The sequence below is a fragment of the Bos mutus genome, chromosome 23 (assembly GCF_027580195.1).
Source record: "Bos mutus isolate GX-2022 chromosome 23, NWIPB_WYAK_1.1, whole genome shotgun sequence".
Classification (NCBI taxonomy): Eukaryota; Metazoa; Chordata; class Mammalia; order Artiodactyla; family Bovidae; genus Bos; species Bos mutus.
In genome coordinates this window covers 24,006,744-24,028,602 of record NC_091639.1, presented here as the reverse complement: position 1 = coordinate 24,028,602, position 21,859 = coordinate 24,006,744, and the positions used below count along the sequence as shown (strand labels likewise).

The 21,859-nt window shown below is 36.5% G+C and overlaps 1 protein-coding gene across 1 annotated transcript in view; it reads left to right on the top strand.

Annotated features, from left to right (window-relative positions):
* Positions 1 to 21,859, top strand: part of LOC138984957 (high mobility group nucleosome-binding domain-containing protein 5-like) — a 95,338-nt gene that overhangs the window by 10,779 nt on the left and 62,700 nt on the right. Inside the window, exons 2-6 of the mRNA XM_070360965.1 lie at positions 10,331 to 10,351; positions 10,511 to 10,531; positions 11,803 to 11,823; positions 11,991 to 12,011; positions 15,458 to 15,478. Coding sequence (XP_070217066.1) covers positions 10,331 to 10,351; positions 10,511 to 10,531; positions 11,803 to 11,823; positions 11,991 to 12,011; positions 15,458 to 15,478 — 105 coding nt within the window. The remainder of the gene's footprint in view (positions 1 to 10,330; positions 10,352 to 10,510; positions 10,532 to 11,802; positions 11,824 to 11,990; positions 12,012 to 15,457; positions 15,479 to 21,859) is intronic.

Genomic DNA, 21,859 nt, shown 5'->3' with positions numbered 1-21,859 from the left:
TGGCCAAAATATTGGAGTTCCAGCTTCAACATCAGTCCTTCCAATGGATATTCAGGACTAATTTCCTTTAGGATGGACCAGTCAGATCTCCTTAAAGTCCAAGGGACTCTCAAGAGTCTTCTCCAACACCACAGTTCAAAAGCATCAATTCTTTGGTGCTCAGCTTTATTTACAGTCCAACTCTCACATCCATACATGACTACTAGAAAAACCATAGCTTTGACTAGATGGACCTTTGATGGCAAAGTAATGTTTCTGCTTTTTAATATGCTGTCTAGGCTGGTTCCCTGGTGGCTCAGACGGTTAAGCGTCTGCCTGCAATGCGGGAGACCCTGGTTCGATTCCTGGGTTGGGAAGATCCCCTGGAGAAGGAAATGGCAAGCCACTCCAGCACTCTTGCCTGGAAACTCCCATGGACGGAGGAGCCTGATAGGCTACAGTTCATGGGGTCACAAAGAGTCAGACACGACTGAGCAACTTCACTAGGTTGATCATAGCTTTCTTCCAAGGAGCAAGCATCTTTTAATTTCATGGCTGCAGTCACCATCTGCCATGATTTGGGGGCCCAAGAAAATAAAGTCCGTCACTATTTCCATTGTTTCCCAATCTATTTGCCATGAAGTGATGGGACTGGATGCCATGATCTTAGCTTTTTTAATGTTGAGCTTTAAGCCAATTTTTTCACTCTCCTCTTTCACTTTCATCAAGAGGCTCTTCAGTTCTTCTCTGCTTTCTGCCATAAGGGTGGTGTAATCTGTGTATCTGAGGTTATTGATATTTCACCTGGCAATCTTGATTCCAGCTTGTGCTTCATCCAGCCTGGAATTTCACATGATGTACTGTGCATGTAAGTTAAATAAGTAGAGTGACAATATACAGCCTTGACAAACTCCTTTTCCTATTTGGAACCTGTCTGCTGTTCCATGTCCAGTTCTAACTGTTGCATCCTGACCTACATACAGATTTCTCAAGAGGCAGGTCAGGTGGTCTGGTATTCCCATCTCTTTCAGAATTTTCCTCAGTTTGTTGTGATCCACACAGTCAAAGGCTTTTGCATAGTCGATAAAGCAGAAATAGATGTTTTTCTGGAACTCTCTTGATTTTTCAATGATCCAGCAGATTTTGATAATTTGATCTCTTGTCCCTCTGCCTTTTCTAAAACCAGCTTGAACATCTGGAAGTTCATGGTTCACGTACTGTTGAAGCCTATCTTGGAGAATTTTGAGCATTACTTTGCTAGCGTGTAAGATGAGTGCAATTGTGTGGTAGTTTGAACATTCTTTGGCATTGCTTTCTTCGGGATTGGAATGAAAACTGACCTTTTCCAGTCCTGTGGCCACTGCTGTTTTCCAAATTTGCTGGCATATTGAGTGCAGCACATTAGCAGTAGCATCTTTTAGGATTTGAAATAGCTCAGCTGGAATTCCATCAACTCCACTAGCTTTGTTGGTAGTGATGCTTCCTAAGGCCCACTTGGCTTCACACTCCATGTATACCTTAAATATATACAATTTTAATTTACTGATCATACTTCAATAAAATTGGAATAAAATAAAAATAAATAAAGTCTTGCTTCAGTTCCACCCCACAAAGGCCAGCATAACAGAGTCACATAGAGACAACTGGAACAAGGAAGAAAGGTAAGGGTTCCCAAGAGTAGCCACAAATTAGGAGCAACCACAGTTCATAGTATCCTGCTCTATAGACAAACCCAGAGCTATTGCCACTAAAGAAATCATCAGTCAGCACAACCACCACAGAACCTTGCAGTTTCATGAGGTTTTGCCCCACAGATATTCACCTTCCCTGATGCCACCCAACTGAGTCCCTCTGCATTCCCCAACCCCCAGCCCTGACCATTCAGAGTCTGGGAACCGTAATAGCATCTAGCCCAGTACTCTGTGGCATTGCAAGTGCAAGATACCAGCCTAGAACACTGCAGCTGACCCCACCACCATGCATCCACTCAGGGATAACACCTCTAGCTATGCAAGCACATAGTGTCAACCAAACACAAGTCTCTGGCCTCCATCACATGCATACACCCAGGAGGACTCTATGTAGCCATGGGAGAGCACATTGACACCCAGGGCCCCCACAGCTGCTATTGTGCCCACAATTGTTCCTAGTCCTTGCTAACTGCCCTGGCCTCCGTTACTACCTGTATGTCTGCAACCAGTGTATACCACAACACAGGCACCTGCAGTTGGTCTCTACAGCCAAATGGTGTCAGGATGTGCACAGCACTGGTTCCAGCCACCACCACTACCAGTTCTGGTCCCTCACTGTTAGATATGGAGGTGCCACTAAGGACAACAACCCATGTACCCACTGCAAACACCCCCCGACAGCAACCAGTTGTTGATGCTGTGGACACTGGTGGCCTAAGGCAAAGAGATATTATACCCCCCCGACCCAGTATCACCATGTGCTTCTACACATGGTGCCTAGCACCACTGGACCTAAAGTGCTAGACCACTAGACCAAGCTCCAGCATAATCCTACCTGTAGGTGAAAGTCTTCCATTACCAAAGTAGGTCCACAAAGTCTGGAAGAGATAACTTCTCTAAATATTCAGGCACCTACACAAAGGATCATGAAGAACTAGGGAAACATGACTCCATCAAATGGAGTGCAGTAAACCTCCAGTTACTGTCACAAAGAAATGGAGATCCAGGGATCATCTGACAACTTAAAACTAATTGTTCTAACAACACTCCAAAAGCAGCAAAAGCAGTTCTAAGAGGGAAGTTTATGACATTACAGTACTTCCTTGAGAAATAAGAAAAATCTCAAATAAACAACCTACACTACCACCTGAAGGAATTTAAGAAGGAACAAACAAAACCCAAAGTCAGCAGAAGGAAGGATATAATAGATCAGAAAAGAAATAAATAAAATGGAGAGTTAAAAAAAAAAAAATTGAAAAGATCCATTGAACAAAGAACTGTTTTTTTAAGATACACAAAATTGATAGCCTTTAGCTAGGCTCAACATGAGAGGACCCAAATAAAATAAGGAATGAAAGAGAAGAAATAATAACCAATAAAATAGAGATACCAAAAAATCATAAAAGTATTTTATGAACATTTATAGCCAACAGATTGGACAACCTAGAGAAAAATGGACAAATTTCTAGAAACACACAGCCTGCCAAGACCAAGTCAAGAAAAACAAACAGTTTGAACACGCCGATTGTTAGAAGTGAAATAGAATCTGTTATTTTTTAAACTCCCTGCAAACTGAAGTTTAGGACCAGATAGCTTCACTGGAGAATTCTTTTAAACATATAAAGAAGATCTTATACCTATCCTTCCCAAACTATTCCAAATAATTGAAGAGGAGGGGACACGTCCAAAGTCACTCTTTTATGAGGCCACCATTAACCTGATACCAAAATCAAAGACGCTACAAAAAAAGAAAATTACAGGCCAAAATCTTTGATGAATATAGAACAAAAAAATCTTCAATAAAATATTAGCAAATGAAATTCAACAAAATATAAAAAGGATAAATAACCATGATCAACCTGAATTTATTCCAAGGTCACAAGGATGGTTCAACATTCACAAATCAATGTGATGCACATTAACAAAAGGAAAGACAAAAACTACATAATCATCCTAATAGACACAGAAAAAAATACTTGACAAAATTCGACATTCATTCACAATTTTAAAAACCTTTCATCAGAATTGTTATAGAGGGAACATATCTAAACATGATAAAGGCCATTTATGAGAAACACAGCAAATATCATACTCAATGGAGAAAAGTTGAAAGTTTTCCCATTAAATTCAAAGACAAGATAAGGATGCCCACTCTAACCACTTCTATTTAACACAGCATTGGAAGTCTTAGCTTCAGCAATCAGACAAGAAAAAAATTGAAAGTACCAAAACTGGAAAGGAAGATGGTAGAACTGTCACTGTGCAGCTGACATGATAATCTACGTAGAGAACTCTAGAGTCTCCACCCAAAAACTACTAGAACTAATAAGTGACTCCAGTGAAGTTGCATAATACAAGTTTAATATACAGAAAACTCTTGTATTTATAAAACCAATAAAATATCAGAAAGAGAAAGTAAAAAAAAAAATCCCTTTAAAAAAAAAAAAAAAGATAAAGCCCTCTGCATAGTAGAAAACCAATCTACATCTTCCAAATTTGAAAAACCATGAAATATTATTTAGGAATTCTATGACCAAATATAGCTAGCCCCCCAAAAGAGTAAAAGAAAAACTAGAGATGAAAAGGAATGAGTAACAAAACTGATATTTTTACCTATGTAAAACAATTTTATTTTTAAAATAAAGATGTACTTTGATATAAGAAAAATTGGTCATATAAACTTTGCATTCTATAGATTGATTTTAAAAAGCTGTTTTTTAAAAGTAATCTCCTTCAAATGGCAATCAAACCCTACAATTTTCTTTCTGTTACAATTGTGACTTCAAAACCTGTTTCCCTTTTGAAGCTCAAACCTTATGTGTTTTCATAACCGTTTATGTGACTTTTGCATTCTCTGGTCATCATTATTCCTAGCTTTATTAATTTATCTTTTGTAGAATTAGAGAAAATAGTCATGTTATCTTTAAGCTAGCTTACATGTTTATCTGTGGGTTTTTTCCTTTTATAGGACATATCTCACAACAACCCAGTAAGTTTCTTTCTTCTGTGTCTAATCTATGGTGATTTGGTCTGCTAACTGCAAGGGTTTTGAACTTTATATATGTCACTATTTCTGACTGTAAAAAATTCTATGTAGAGAGTATCAGAGTCCTTATGAAATAAATTGAAAAGGGGTACTTCTCTTCCCTCCTGAGATTCACAAAAATGACAGGAAAATAACAAAAGTCACAAACTTATAAAACATGTTAAGAAAGCATAAAAGAATGTAAAAATTAACTGCAATATATGTTTACTTATGTTTGCCCACATATTTTGGAGAAGGCAATGGCATCCTACTCCAGTACCCTTGCCTGGAAAATCCCATGTACAGAAGAGCCTGGAAGGCTGCAGTCCATAGGGTCGCTGAGGGTCGGACACGACTGAGCAACTTCACTTTCACTTTTCACTTTCATGCATTAGAGAAGAAAATGGCATCCCACTCCAGTGTTCTTGCCTGGAGAATCCCAGGGATGGGGGAGCCTGGTGGGCTGCCATCTATGGGGTCGCACAGAGTCAGACATAACTGAAGTGACTTAGCAGTAGCAGCCCACATATTTAATTTTTTCTTGATTCTTTCCTGCATTTCTATGCTTCCTTCAAAAAATTTGTTTTTATTCCCTTTAAAATCTTTTAATACTTTTGAACCATTCTCTCCCCCATCCATGTATGACTAATATTTTGTGCTTGTTAGATGATTTTGTGATATCTTATATATCTTCTCTAAGGTCCCTTATGTCTTACTGGATGTCACCTGGGGACACTCAAATCCCAGAAACCCTGATGTTTTTTGCCCCACTGCCCTCACACAGGTAGTCTCACAACTAGGTAGCTTACTTCTTCAAAGCCCAGCAGCAGAATCTCTCAATTTTATCTGCTAACAGAGTCTTAAATAATGCAACATGATCATGGGAGTGACTATACTATGGCTTTGGCCATGTTTCTAAGCTGGAAGCAAGTCAAAGGTTCTTCCTTCACTCAAAGGGAGGGCATTTAACAAGGGGTGACTAGGGCAATTCTAAATACCACAGAAAGGTAAAGGAACTGAGGTACTGAGTAAATGAACAGGAAGGTCTCATCTTAGTAGAAAGTCAGTAAATACTGTATAAAACAAGTAAAGAAATCACACTTTCAGAAAGTTATTTCCAACAAAAGAAGCCTATGCTTATTTGAAAGAGCAAATCTGATTTCAAATGGTTGGTGTAAGGAACCAATATAAGCATACAAAGTTGGTGTTTTAATCTGTAGGGTTTATTATTATTTATGTGTGATAAGGCCAATAGATAAGTAGACGACTACAGTGAAAACATGGTTTGTAACTCACAGGTCCCCAGAGGACAGGACATACCATATTAGGCAAGGCCACATGGGGAATCATGAGGGTCTGGAAGAAGATAGAGGGAGTAAAGGGAATACAGTAGGGGAAGGGCGGTCCAGGCAAGAGGTTTTATTACAGCTTTCCTGGAAATGAGCAGGACAGTAAACAAGCTAAACAGTTCTAGGAATGGCTAATTTGAAGAATTTCAGCAAGCTCCTGGGTATAGCAGTTGCACCTAATTGTCTGATACCTGGTTCCAGGGAAATTAAGGCAGGGAAACAGTGGCTAAGAATACAAGAGCCCAATAAAGGAAGTGGTTTTGGGGTATAGGTTCTGGATTTGTTAGTTTGCATATTAAAGTTATGCTGGCAAGAGAGTTATTTTAAGGTATCAAGGAATTGGCTAGGCCTGGAAGGGGCAGCAAGGTCTCAGATATCAGAGCGTCAGAAATACAGAAAAGAAAAAAATATGATTAAATAATAGCCAGCACATGGAAGCAACCTAGATGTCCATCAGCAGATGAATGGATAAGAAAGCTGTGGTACATATACACAATGGAGTGTTACTCAGCCATTAAAAAGAATACATTTGAATCAGTTCTAATGAGGTGGATGAAACTGGAGCCTATTATACAGAGTGAAGTAAGCCAGAAGGAAAAACACCAATACAGTATACTAACACATATATATGGAATTTAGAAAGATGGTAACAATAACCCTGTATGCGAGACAGTAAAAGAGACACAGATGTATAGAACAGTCTTATGGACTCTGTGGGAGAGGGAGAGGGTGGGATGATTTGGGAGAATGGCGTTGAAACATGTATAATATCATATATGAAACGAATCGCCAGTCCAGGTTTGATGCAGGATACAAGATGCTTGGGGCTGGTGCACTGGGATGACCCAGAGGGATGGTACGGGGAGGGAGGTGGGAGGGGGGTTCAGGATGGGGAACATTTATACACCCGTGGTGGGTTCATGTTGATGTATGGCAAAACCAATACAATATTGTAAAGTAATTAGCCTCCAATTAAAATAAATAAATTTAAATTTTAAAAAATACAACTGACTTTTTAATTTTTTTAATCTATTTTATTACAATTACATTTTAATAATACCATCTGATTGTGACAATATTGCATTCCCTTCATCATGATATCCTATTGGAGAAAACTAGTCTATTTTTTAGGGTCAAGTAACAGTTTGTATGCAGGTCAGGAAGCAATAGTCAGAACTGGACATGGAACAACAGACTGGTTCCAAATAGGAAAAGGAGTACGTCAAGGCTGTATATTGTCACCCTGCTTATTTAACTTATATGCAGAGTACATCATGAGAAATGCTGGGCTGAAGGAAGCACAAGCTGGAATCAAGATTGCCAGGAGAAATATCAATAACCTCAGATATGCAGATGACACCACCCTTAGGGCAGAAAGTGAAGAGGAACTAAAGAGCCTCTTGATAAAAGTGAAAGAGGAGAGTGAAAAAGTTGGCTTAAAGCCCAACATTCAGAAAATGAAGATCATGGCATCTGGTCCCATCATTTCATGGGAAATAGATGGGGAAACAGTGGAAACAGTGTCAGACTTTATTTTTTGGGGGCTCCAAAATCACTGCAGATGGTGACTGCAGCCATGCAATTAAAAGACTTTCTTATGAAGACATAAGAAAAGTTATGACCAACCTAGATAGCATATTGAAAAGCAGAGACATTACTTTGCCAATAAAGGTCCGTCTAGTCAAGGCTATGGTTTTTCCAGTGGTCATATATGGATGTAAGAGTTGGACTGTGAAGAAAGCTGTGCGCCGAAGAATTGATGCTTTTGAACTGTGGTGTTGGAGAAGACTCTTGAGAGTCCTTTGGACTGCAAGGAGATCCAACCAGTCCATTCTGAAGGAGATCAGCCCTGGGATTTCTTTGGAAGGACTGATGCTAAAGCTGAAACTCCAGTACTTTGGCCACCTCATGCGAAGAGTTGACTCATTGGAAAAGACTCTGATGCTTGGAGGGATTGGGGGCAGGAGGAGAAGAGGGCGACAGAGGATGAGATGGCTGGATGGCATCACTGACTCGATGCACGTGAGTCTGAGTGAACTCCGGGAGTTGGTGATGGACAGGGAGGCCTGGCGTGCTGTGATTCATGGGGTCGCAAAGAGTCGGACACAACTGAGTGACTGAACTGAAAACTGAACTGAACAATTTGCATTTGTTTATTTTGTGTGTGTCTCAGTTGAGATACCAGAATCCATTAATCCATTAGTAAGTCCATTTTCAATCTTCCCTGCATGCTTTAGTCTCCCAAATGAAACTTTTCACCCTCAAGCCATTATAATTTACATATTAAAAACCTCTCTAGAATAGATCAGAGAATAAAAATATAATCTTATCTCAGACAAGTTACACTAATGTTATTATTTGTATTCTAGGAAAAACCCTAGAAGCTATTAGTACCCTCTGTTTGTGTTTCTAAGCTGTGGGTGATCTGGTCTGCTAACTGTGAGGATTTGAGCTTTCCATGTATTACCATTTCTGATTGTAAAACTACCCATGACCAGTATCAGAGACAATATTATACAAATCAAAAGCTGGGCACTTTCTTCTCTACCCTCCTGAAGCTTGCTAAAATGGCTAAAGTGAAAGTGAAAGTGAAGTCACTTAGACATGTCCGACTCTTTGCGACCACATGGACTGTAGCCTACCAGGCTCCTCCATCCATGGGGTTTTCCAGGAAAGAATACTGGAGTGGATCGCCATTTCCTTCTCCAGGGGATCTTCCCAAAAATGGCTAAGCAAATTATAAAAACCACAAACCTGTAAAACATTTTAAGAAAACAGGAAAGATTGCAGAAACTAACTGCAGGTCAAAGAAAAGTTTGCACAAGAAAACTGACACATGGCTCAACTACAAAGATTGTTTTATGATCATGGTATTGCTAACATATTGATTTTCTTTTTAATGTGACATGACTTTGTTGGAGAAAGAGCAAGAGAGAGGGTAGAAAAAGAGGTAAAACCTTGATTTCCACAAAAGGAAGCTAGTGTACTTTGTTCAAATTGTAAAAATCATATAATATCTTGTATATACTCTAGTATTGAATATCACTCAATAGCCAAACCTCCTTAACATAGTGAAAATGAAAGAAGAAACAAGGAGTAAGATTTGATTGGTAAGAGGCCTGGCATATTAATTTTATAAAACAATTTGACTTTTAAAATACATACAGGTACTTTGATATATAAAATTAATAAATTAAGGTAAATTTTGAATTCCAGTGCATAATTTTGGAAAGATATAAAGTAAAAGTTGTTGTTTAGTTGCTCAGTTGTGTCAGACTCTTTTACATCCCCATAGACTGTAGCCCACCAGTCTCCTCTGTCCATGGGACTTTCCTAGGCAAAAATAGTGGAGGGGGTTGCCATTTCCTTCTCCAGGGGATCTTCCTGACCCAGAAATCAAACCCATATCTCCTGAGTCTCCTGCATTGGTCAGCATATTCTCTACCACTGAGCCACCAGGGAAGATCCAAAGTAAAAGTAGTCACCTTCTAATGAACAAATACCTATACTTTTATTTGTCTTCCTATTTCAGTTGTGGCTTTCAAACATGTCAATAAGTTGACATTGCTGAATATTTTATTGAGGATTTTTGCATCTATTTCATCAGGTGATACTGAGCTGTAATTTTCTTATTTGTATCACTTTGCCTAGTCTTGGTATCAGGGTGATACTGGTTTCAGAATAAGTTCAGAAGTCTTCCTTCTTTAAAAATTTTCATTACCCAAAATAGAAAAATTATGAAATATCATACAATTATTCCACAACTAAATATTAGTTCTAAAGTCCTCCCTCATAAAAGTATGTAAGTAAAAGAAAATAACAGGTAAGACTGGATGAGTAAGAGAACTGGTAGTTTTAACTTCAATAATTTGGCTTTTCAAATAAGTATGTGTGGTTATGCTCTGGTGGTCCAGGGTTTAGGAATTTGCCTGCATATAGGGAACACAAGTTCAATCCCTAGTTGGGGAACTAAGCTCCCACATGCCTCAGGGCAACTAAGCCCACATACCACAACTGCTGAACCCACTCACCACAACTAGAGAGCTTGCATGCTGCAACTACTGAACCCGTGCACCACAATTAAAGCGCCTGCATGACACAATGAAGCTCCCAACACAGCCAAATAAGTAAATTTAAAAAAATAAATACATGTGCTTTAATAAAAATTATACAAATAATTCATGCAAACTTTGCATTCTGTAGGTTGCTTTCAGAACAATATTAAGGAAAAGTAGTCTTCTAAGAGATAATAAATGCCCTTTTTTTTTTTTTTTTTCCTATTTCAGCTGTCACTTCAAAACCTGTTGGTAAGTTTTCTTTTAAATCTCAAATATCCTGTGTTGAAAACAACCTACAAGGAATACTTGCATACTTTAGTTGTCTTCATTTCTAGCTTTGTAAACATTTTCTCCAGAGAAAATAATACCTTTGTTAGCTTATATGTCTGTTTGTGTTTGTTTCTGTAGGGACTACCTCAGGACAAACCAGTAAGCTCCTCATCTATCTCTTATTGCTAGTACACTTTGGTATCTGATGAGTAGAAAAATATTTTAATTATAGAGTGATGACTGTCGTAACAGTTTAAATCCCATTATTATAAGTGTAATACTGGAGTACTTTAGGTTGAAAATGAACACTTGAAAAACTATATTTTCCTCCATGCACTCCTGGAAACACATTAAATAACATAAAAAGAATTTAAGGCAAAACTATGATGTCTAGAAATAACAAAAGAAATAAGCAGATGAAAATCTGAAACAAAACTGTCACGCGAGTGTATGTTCCTCGGTTCTTTGTCTCGTCACAATAAAGATTTGGAGTGACGGACATTAAAGCCCTCTCGGCGTGTCACAGCTCTCAAGTCTTGGATAGACCATGTTATAGCTTTCAGGTCTCGAATGGACCATGTTATGGCTCTTAGACATATCAGTGTTACAGCTCAGTGTTACAGCTCTATTTTATTTAGAAGATAGCAGGAAAATCCATCTTCGAGGCGTGAGGGCACTATCCAAAGACACGAGGAGAAGAGCGCCCCAGAGCGGGACAGAGAGAGAGAGAGCGCTAGCTTTGGCTCCTCTATTTATATGTTTTTCTCTCCCTGGGCCTGTCCTATGTAATTGGGCCAGCCAGGAGTGTTGTTTGTTTTACCTGAGGTCCTCACTCTGGTCCTCGGACCTTCTTTAGTTCTATTTTCGTGGGCTTTTCCCTTCCTTGTCTTTAAGCCACCGCCATTTTGGACTCCTTTTCCCTATTCTACCTATCTAACATAAGTAAAAGAAAATAACAGATAAGAATGGATGAGTAAGAGAACTGGTGGTTTTAACTTCAATAATTTGGCTTTTCAAATAAGTACGTGTGGTGATGTCTCTGGTGGTCCAGGATTTAGGAATTTGCCTGCAATACAGGGGACGCAGGTTCAATCCCTAGTTGGGGAACTAAGCTCCCACATGCCTCAGGGCAACTAAGCCCACATACCACAACTGCTGAACCCACTCACCACAACTAGAGAGCTTGCATGCTGCAACTACTGAACCCGTGCACCACAATGAAAGCACCTGCGTGACACAATGAAGTTCCCAACACAGCCAAAAAAGTAAGTAAATTAAAAAAAAATAAATACATGTGCTTTAGTAAAAATTAAACTTAAATAATTCATGCAAACTTTGCATTCTATAGGTTGCTTTCAGAACAATATTAAGGAAAAGTAGTCTTCTAAAAGATAATAAATGCCCTTTTTTTTTTTTTTTTCCTATTTCAGCTGTCACTTCAAAACCTGTTGGTAAGTTTTCTTTTAAATCTCAAATATCCTGTGTTGAAAACAACCTACAAGGAATACTTGCATACTTTAGTTGTCTTCATTTCTAGCTTTGTAAATATACTATTTAGAGAACTGGAGAAAATAATACCTTTGTTAGCTTATATGTCTGTTTGTGTTTGTTTCTGTAGGGACTACCTCAGGACAAACCAGTAAGCTCCTTATCTATCTCTTATTACTAGTACACTTTGATATCTGATGAGTAGAAAAATATTTTAATTATAGAGTGATGACTGTCGTAACAGTTTAAATCCCATTATTATAAGTGTAATACTGGAGTACTTTAGGTTGAAAATGAACACTTGAAAAACTATATTTTCCTCCATGCACTCCTGGAAACACATTAAATAACAGAAAAAGAATTTAAGGCAAAACTATGATGTCTAGAAATAACAAAAGAAATAAGCAGATGAAAATCTGAAACAAAACTATTCAAGTTTAAAAGCAGATGGATGAGTAATAACTAACTTAGCTAAGACAAAACATGAATTCCATAAAATTCAAGAGAATTAAGTCTAACAGTAGAACCAGAGGACTCAGAATTTCCAGACTGGGTAACATTTAACCAACCATGTAAAGGTGGAAATGAAGGCAGGATGATCAGCTGAAAGTTTGTTAAAAATAAGTCTATATAAATCATCTCTTCTACTTCTCTCAATCAAGCTTCTTTCATCCCACAATTTAATATTCTCAGGAAAAGTTGTATCAAAGGAGCCCTGGATACAGGGATTGTCTCCTTTATCTTTCTGACAGTTCATTGTTAGTGTATAGATATGCAACAGATTTTCATATAATAATTCTATATCCTGAAATTTTACTGAATTCATTGATGAGTCCTAATAGCTTTCCAGTGGTATCATTAGGATTTTTTTTCTTTTTTCTTTTTTTTACTTTACAATATTGTATTGGTTTTGCCACATCAACATGCATCTGCCATGGGTGTACACATGTTCCCCATCCTGAACCCCCCCTCCCACCTCCCTCCTCATACCATCCCTCTGGGTCATCCCAGTTAGGATTTTTTAAAAATAGCATTATGTCACCCACAAACAGTGATAGTTTTATTCCTTCCTTTCCAATTTGGATCCCTTTATTTCTTTTTCTTGTCTAACTGCTGTGGCTAGGACTTCCAAAACTATGCTGAATAAAAGTGGTGTGAGTGGACATCCTTGTCTTGTACCCGATTCTAAAGGAAATGCTCTCAGCTTTTCACTACTGAGTGTAATATTAGCTGTGGGTTTGTCATATGTGGTATTTGCTATGATAATGTACATTCCCTCTGTTTCCACTTTGTTGAGAGTTTTTATCATAAATAAATGTTTAATTTTGTCAAATGCTTTTTCTCTATCTTTTGAGATGGCCATGTGATTTTCATCTTTCATTTTTGCTAAGATGTATTTTAAATCAGCATTTATTTTAACCTAATAATGCCTTTTCATTATTTTTAAACATATAATATTTACTTACTTCTAATTTGTGTTATGCTCATTGCATCCCAAATGACCATACTTCCATACTTCCATCAGGAATTATTTTCCTTTTATTTCATTTAACATTCCCTTTAGTGCCTGCCCTATTCTCTCTGCCTCACTTCTATAACTAAAATGTCATGTTTGTTAGGTTATTTCACAATATACTATATGTCTCTTTTGTGAGGTATCCACTTTCTTACTGGCTGTCAAGTGAGGCCACTCTCAGATGTTAGAGACTTCCAAATTCCTTTCCACCTTATTCTCTCAAAGATGCTTGCACAACGTATAAGTTTACATCCTCAAGGCCAGCAGAATCTCACTCCAGCCCCTGGAACTAAGCCATAGATTCTGTAACACTATCATGGTAGTGACTGTCCTATAACCTTCACCAACTGCTATTAACTATAGGGTCTATTCTCACTCAAGTGGAGTGTGTTACACAAGAGTGTGACTCATTGGATTTACCTTAAAATATGGCTATCACATATGTTTAGTGGAGGAACAAGAATGCCTAATCTTGAGAGTAAGAAATCAGTACATGATATTTAAAACTAAAAATACAAGAAACCACATATCAAGAAAGCAGTTTTGAAATATTTCTTGTAAATCCCAGAAAAAGAGATTGCACACAACTGCCTTTGAGGAGAAAAATCCAACTATGAATATATTCACCTATAAAATGACTTGACTTTAAAATTAGAAAACATGTGACTTTCATAAACAAGTAAACATTAATAATATATTTGAGTATGTCCATTTTGCATTGTGACTAAATCAAAAATATTACAAGAAAACCTAGTTTTCTTTCATTAAGCAAAGAATTTTGCATTGGTTTTGTTCATGTTTTGGTTGAGACTTCAAAATCCATCTGTAAGTTAGTTTTGAAATCTGCACATTCTGTTTGTGAAAAGGAAAACTTTTGAGTTTTGCAAGTTATAACTTCAATTTTTAAATCACTCTAACTTAGAAATATTTTTATTTTTTCACTAAGTACCTTCTCTTTCTATTTTTAATCTTGGGATAATTTGGATCACTAATTGCAAAGCATTTGCAATTTTGGAATGTGACCATTTTTAATTGTATAATCACCAAAGAAGAATATCAGAACCCATATTAAGTTAACTAAATATGGAAAATTCAATGGTGGTCCTGTGGTTAGGACTCTATGTTCTGACTGTCAAAAGCCTGGGTTCAACCTTTGGTCGGGAACTAAGATCCAACAAAAGCCACACAGCATGGCCAAAAAATTAAAAAATAAAATATATTTATTAAAAAGATAATTGAATATGACGCCATCTTCTTTTCCCTCCAGAAACTCACTTAAATGACTGAGGAAAAATAACAAAAGGCAAAAATCTTCTAAATCTATGTAAGAAATCCAAAAAAAACAAAGAATTACCTCAGAGAAAAGAAAATTTTGCACATGAAAGCTAGAATATTATGACTCAGCAATAAAAATAATTCACATAATTATAATGTTATTAACAAAATATACTGATTTACAAAAAAAAAAATGTTCAACAGGTTTCTTTAAAAGATAGGTTCATGGAAATTGAATTGGAGAAGGGTAGAAAAAAGGAGGCTAAGCACAGTTGCCCATAGTAGGAAGCCTTTATACATTATCCATATTTTTTAATCCTAAAATAGACCTTCTATAACCAAATATTAGTTAAATTGACACTCCAAAGAGATGAAAATGGAAAGGAAATTAAAGGCAAGAAGGAAATGGTCAGAGAATTGCTGTTTTTAGTCACATAAAATAATCTTTTAAAATACATATATGAACTTTGATATAGGATAAGTTTGACTTAAATAACTTATGTAACTTTTGAATTCTGTAGTATGATTTTAAAAATATAGAAAAGAAAATTAATTTCCTCCTAATGGGCAACAAATGCCTATATTTTTCTTTTTCTTCTTATTTCAGTTGTGACTTCAGAACCTGTCAGTAAGTTCCTCTTTTGAATCTCAAATATTGTGTTTTCATATCAATTAACACGAGATCTTTGTGTTTTCCCTCTGTCATCATTTCATTTCTAGATTTGCATCTGTCATTTAAAAGTTAGAAATAATTGCTGTATCAACTTTAAGTTAACTTATATGTTTTTCTGTATTTGTTTCTATAGGAACTGTATCAACACAAACGGGTAAGTTCCCTCTATATTGCTTACCACCAAGAGATGTTTTGCTCTCTTAAGAAAAAGAAAACATTTCCTTTCCTACACTTTCATAAATCTTGTTATTAAGAGTACTATTGGGATACTGAGGCTGAAAATTAAAATTTCATTTTCCTCCAGGCATGCTTGGGAACCCATTAAATTGAGAGAAAAGACTTATTTTAAAAGGCTAAACTATTATGTCTAAGAAATAACAGAGGAATGCAAGCAGAATAAAATTTGAAACAAAATTCTTAAAGCTTAAATGCTCTCTGATTTCAAACTTTATTATGTTACAATATTCATAACTATATAATACTAGCATAAAAACAGACATACAGATCAAAAGAAAAGGAGAGCCCAGCAATGAATCCATGAATATTTGATCAATTAATTTAAAACAAAGAGGCCAAGAATATGTAATGAAGAATTCCCTGGTGGCTCAGATGGTAAAGAATCTGCCTGCAACACGGAAGAAGTGTCTTTTTATTTCATGGCTGCAATCACCATCTGCGGTGATTTTGGAGCCTAAAAAAATAAAGTCTGTCACTGTTTCCACTGTTTCCCCATCTATTTCCCATGAAGTGATGGGACCAGATGCCATGATCTTCATTTTATGAATGTTGAGCTTTAAGCCAACTTTTTCACTCTCTTCTTTCACTTTCTTCAAGAGGTTCTTCAGTTCTTCTTTGCTTTCCGACATAAGGGTGGTGGCGTCTGCATATCTGAGGTTATTGAGATTTCTCCCGGAAATCTTGATTCCAGCTTGTGCTTCTTCCAGCCCAGCATTTCTCATGATGTACTCTGCATAGAAGTTAAATAAGCAGGGTGACAATATACAGCTTTGATATACTCCTTTTCCTATTTGGAACCAGTCTGTTGTTCCATTTCTAGTTCTAACTGTTGCTTCCTGACCTGCATATAGGTTTCTCAAGAGGCAGGTCAGGTGGTCTGGTATTCCCATCTCTTGAAGAATTTTCCACAGTTTATTGTGATCCACACAGTCAAAGGCTTTGGCATAGTCAATAAAGCAGAAATAGATGTTTTTCTGAAACTCCCTTGCTTTTTCGATGATCCAACAGATGTTGGCAATTTGATCTCTGGTCCCTCTGCCTTTTCTAAATCCAGAGCTTGAACATCTGGAAGTTCACGGTTCACGTGCTATTGAAGCCTATCTTGGAGAATTTTGAGCATTACTTTGCTAGCGTGTGAGATGAGTGCAATTGTGTGGTAGTTTGAGCATTCTTTGGCATTGTCTTTCTTTAGGATTAGAATGAAAACTGACTTTTTCCAGTCCTGTGGCTACTGCTAAGTTTTCCAAATTTGTTGGCATATTGAGTGCAGCACTTCCCAGCATCATCTTTTAGGATTTGAAGCTCAGCTGGAATTCCATCACCTCCACTAGCTTTGTTCGTAGTGAATGCTTTCTAAGGCCCACTTGACTTCACATTCCAGGATGTCTGGCTCTAGGTGAGTGATCACACCATCTGGGTCATAAAGATCTTTTTTGTATAATTCTTCTGTGTATTCTTGCCACCTCTTCTTAATATCTTCTGCTTCTGTTAGGTCAATACCATTTCTGTCCTTTTTTTTGCCCATTTTTAGGCTATCACTAAAAGTGATATTGTGCCCATCTTTAGGCTATCACTAAAAGTAAATAAATAAAATAACAAGTTTTGGCAAGAATATGAAGAAAAGGGTACCCTCATGTATTGTTGGTGGGATTGTAAGTTGGTGCAGAATCATGGAAAACAGTATTGAGTTTCCTTAAAAAATTAAAAATAAAAATGCCATATGATCCATCAACTTCACTTCTAAGTAGTTACTCGAAGTAAACAAAAATACTAATTTGAAAAGTGTACCCCAATGTTCACTACAACACTGTTTATAATTGCCAAGATATGGAAGCAACCTAAGTGTTCATTTAATATATATATATTGAACCTTTATTCATTTGTCTATTGATGTAGATGAATAATATATATATACTACATCTTCTTTATTCATTTGTCTATTGATGAACACACACACATACACACAATGGAATATTACTGAGCTTTTAAAAAAAAGTGAAATCTTGCCACATGCAACATAAATAAACCTGCTGCTGCTGCTGCTAAGTCGCTTCAGTCGTGTCCGACTCTGTGTGACCCCATAGATGGCAGCCCACCAGGCTCCCCCATCCCTGGGATTCTCCACTGTAGTGGGTTGCCCTAGAGGATATTTAATAAAAAAAAAAAAAGGCTCTCAGTCGTGTCCAACTCTTTGCGATCCCATGGACTGTAGTCTACCAGGCTCCTCCATCCATGGGATTTTACAGGCAAGAATACTGGAGTGGGTTGTCATTTCCTTCTCCAGGAGATCTTCCCAACCCAGGGATTGGACCCAGGTCTCTCGCATTGTAGGCAGACACTTTACCATCTGAGCCACCAGGGAAGTCAAGAGGGTATTATGATAAGTGAAATAAGCCAGACAAAGAAAGACAAATACTGCATGATCTCAGTTATATGTAGAATCTAAAAAACAAAACAAAATAAAAACAGACTTGTAGATACAGAGAACAAATGAGTGATTACAAGAGGGGAGAGGGTGGAAGGCTGAGCCAAATAAGTGAAGGGAATTAAGAGGCACAAAGCTCCAATTACAAAATAAATAAGTTATGGACATGCAATATACAGCATAAGAAATATGGTCATTAATGTTGTAATAACTGTGTATGGGGACAGATTGGTAATGTATGCAAATGTCAAATTACTATGGAGTACCTGAAACCAACGTAATATTAAGTTAGCTATAGTTCCATTTTTTTAAAAGACAAAAAAAAATGACACCAGAAAACAAAACATCTTTTGAAATTTCTTAAAGTGCTTGATTCTTTGGAGAGGGAATTTGGGGTATAAAGAATTAATTCATATGGTTAAATTTCATTATAGGCCAATAAAGTTTTTAATTTTAAAACATATATACATGTATTATAAAAACACAATTTTAAATTTTTTATATATTTATGCATTTTTCTGATAATGAAAACTGTTAAAGAGCTGTTTTCTCTTTCTCACAGAATAACACTAATTCTTCTTATCTGTGTTTGCATTTCAGTTACAACTAAAGAATCACCCATGAGTAAGTTCCTCTCATATTTCTCATATCTAGTTGCTTGGAAATCCTATTACTCTCTCTGTTATTTCTGGTCTTAAAATTTACTCTGGTAGAGAATCTTTAGAAGAACAATCTTCTTCCATACAAACTACATATGCTTTTGTTTATGCTGAGGAAAGACCACACAACTTGCTACCCAGTTCCTTTTTCTTTTTTTTATTTTCTTACTGTGGTAAAATTGACATAGAACATTATTAGTTTCAAGTGTACAACATAATGATTTGATACTTGTATACTTCATAAAAGAATGACCACAGTAAGTCTGGTTAACATTCCTCACCATACATAGTTACAGAATTTTTTTCTTATGACAAAAACTTATAAAATCTACTCTCCCATTATTAACTATAGTTGCCATGCTGTACACTACATCCCCATGATTCATTTATTTTACAGCTGGAAGTTTGTGCCTTTCGATGCCCCTCATCCATTTTGCCCAACTCCCACCCTCAACCTCTGGCAACCACCAATTTGTTCTTTGTGTCTATGCTCTGTATCTTGGATTTTGGGGGTTGTTGCTTTTTTTTTTTTTTTTTTTTACATTTCAATTTAAGTGAGATCATACAGCATTTGTCTTTGTCTAGCTTATTTCACTTGACATAATCCCCTCAAAGTCCATCCATCTTTTTATGCTGAACAGTACTGCATTCTATACATACACCACATCTTCATCCATTTATCTGCTGATGGACACAAACTGTTTCTATATGTGGACTGTTGTAAATAACGATGCAATAAACATGGGGGTGCATATATTGATCAAGTTAGTTTTTTCATTTTCTTTGGATAAATACTCAGAAGTGGAATTGCTGAATCATATGGCAGTTCTATTTTAACTTATTAAGGACCCTCCATACTGTTTTCTATAGTGGCTGCACCAATTTACATTTCCACCAACAGTCCACAAGCATTCCCTCTTCTTCACATTCTTGCCTTTTTGATAATAGCCATTCTAACATGTGAGGTGATATCTCATTGTGCTTTTGATTTGTATTTCCCTGTTACAGTTTCCTTTTCCACTTTCATCTCTCATGGCTTTAATCTAATGCTGTGAAACATATTTGCTTGCTCTGGCTTTTACCAGATCCAGTTGTAAAACCATTTGTGAGAAAAGTATTACAGGAGACTTAGGAGGATGTAAGAGTTCAAACACACCAGTTTTAACCACTCTAATGAAATCAGTGCTTTCTAAAAGCAAAGAAAGTGACAGTTAAGGCATTAAAATGGCATAAAATTCAAAGGATAATCTAGGCAAGCTTCTTTTAAAACAAAGAAAAAGGTTAAATACAAAGAGTTGTACAGTAAACAAAACCACCATAGCACTATATAAGCCTTAACTGTGGATATGTTTGTAACAATGTAACCACTGAATATATTATTTTAATCAAAAATTGTGACAAAATATATTAGAAGGATTGAAGAAGGGAACATGCATTGTAAGGGAAAGGAGAGAGAATATGAGAAATAAAGCCTGGTAAGCAGTCAAAAATTAAGATGGACTACTATAAATCAAAAAATAACTCTATAAATAACTTATTTAGATAAAAACAGATATAAAACACAAGAAAAAAATCAAAAAATGTTAAAAGTAGTTCCTTCCAAGAAAGAGAAATAGGAATAAAGGGTGTAGGTCAGGATATTGTTGGGGTTTTTTCTTATATTTATAAAATTTTTGAAGTTTTTAAGAATATATATTACTTCTATAAGACTAAATTATAAACTTGAAATTATATGAACTTTAATCTATTGCACTTTTTAAAGTCTTAGAGAAAAGTCTAGTCTCTTATTAGACCAAAAACATGTATATCTTTATTATATTTCAGTAAAAACAACAGATAAGATGCTTCCCAAATATATTTTGATTTTCCACAATGTCTGGGGGGGGCTTTCATTTCTAACCTTACAAAAGTTTAATATTCATTCCTAGCACCTTATTTCTCAGAATTCTGCTATATTATTAAGTGAAGTGAAGGTGTCAGTCTCTCAGTCATGCCCAATTCTTTGCAACTCCATGAACTGTAACTGGCCAGGCTCTTCTGTCCATAGAATTCTCCAGGCAAGAATACTGGAGTGGGTAGCCATTCACTTCTCTAATGTATCTTCCTGACGTAGGGACCAAACCCAGGTCTTCTGCATTGCAGGCAGCTTCTTTACCATCTGAGCCACCAGGGAAGCCCTTATATTATCAATATTTTCTTTAAAACATAATCATTTCTAATTAAACATAGTATGGAATAACATTAGTCTGGGAAAGGTTTTCTACAGACTGTCAATATAAACTGATACTTGCCATTCAGAAAACAAATGTGTATAAAAAGGGAAAAAATCATAAAGGAGAAAAAAAAATTAGGGATAGGAAAGAGATGCTCAGCAGATGAAAAAAAGTGAGAGGATATAATGAGTTCCATTTGTTAAGGCTCCCTGTAATTCTTCCAAGCTAAGGACCACGGAACCCCACAATGGGATTGTTCGGAATTACTAAGGGCTTCCCAGGTGGCACTAGTGGTAAAGAACCCACGTGCCAGTGCAACAGACACAAGATCCCCTGAAGAAGGGTACAGCAACCCCCTCCAGTATTCTCACCTGGAGAATCCCATGGACAGAGGAGCCTGCTGGGCTACTCTGAAGCGACTTAGCATGCACACACACCAATCTCTTACAATGTCATAATCATTCATTGAGAGGAAACTGATGTTATGTAAACATCCTTTTTTGTGTTTTTATTGGAGGAATATTAGAGAAAATAGCTATTAATCTCAAAAATGCAGTACTAACCTTTTAGAGATAATTCATATGTATTTTTTTCTCTTTTAGAAATCTCTACAACTTGCAGTGAGTTGCTTATTTCTTTCTCAATTTTGGTGTATTTCAGTCTTTTGAAATATATAAAACCCATTCCACACTTAATCATTTTCTGTTCTAGCTCTGATTAACCTGAGAAACATGGTTCTCTATTCCCTTTGGTTTCATAGTACATAAAATCCTTTCCATTCATTGAGCATATTTAGAAGACAAAATCCCAATGACTGGCCAAAAGAACAGAAGTAAAAGAAATGTCTCCAAAGATTGATTGTAATGGGTTATTAATTGAAACTTCCAACATAATAAAGAAAAAAGGAAGATGGAAAACAGACTAAAAATAAGAAAAAGAATGAAATAAGAAACCAGGGGCAGAAATTTTTTAAGTAGAGCAATTTTGACAGTCAATAACTG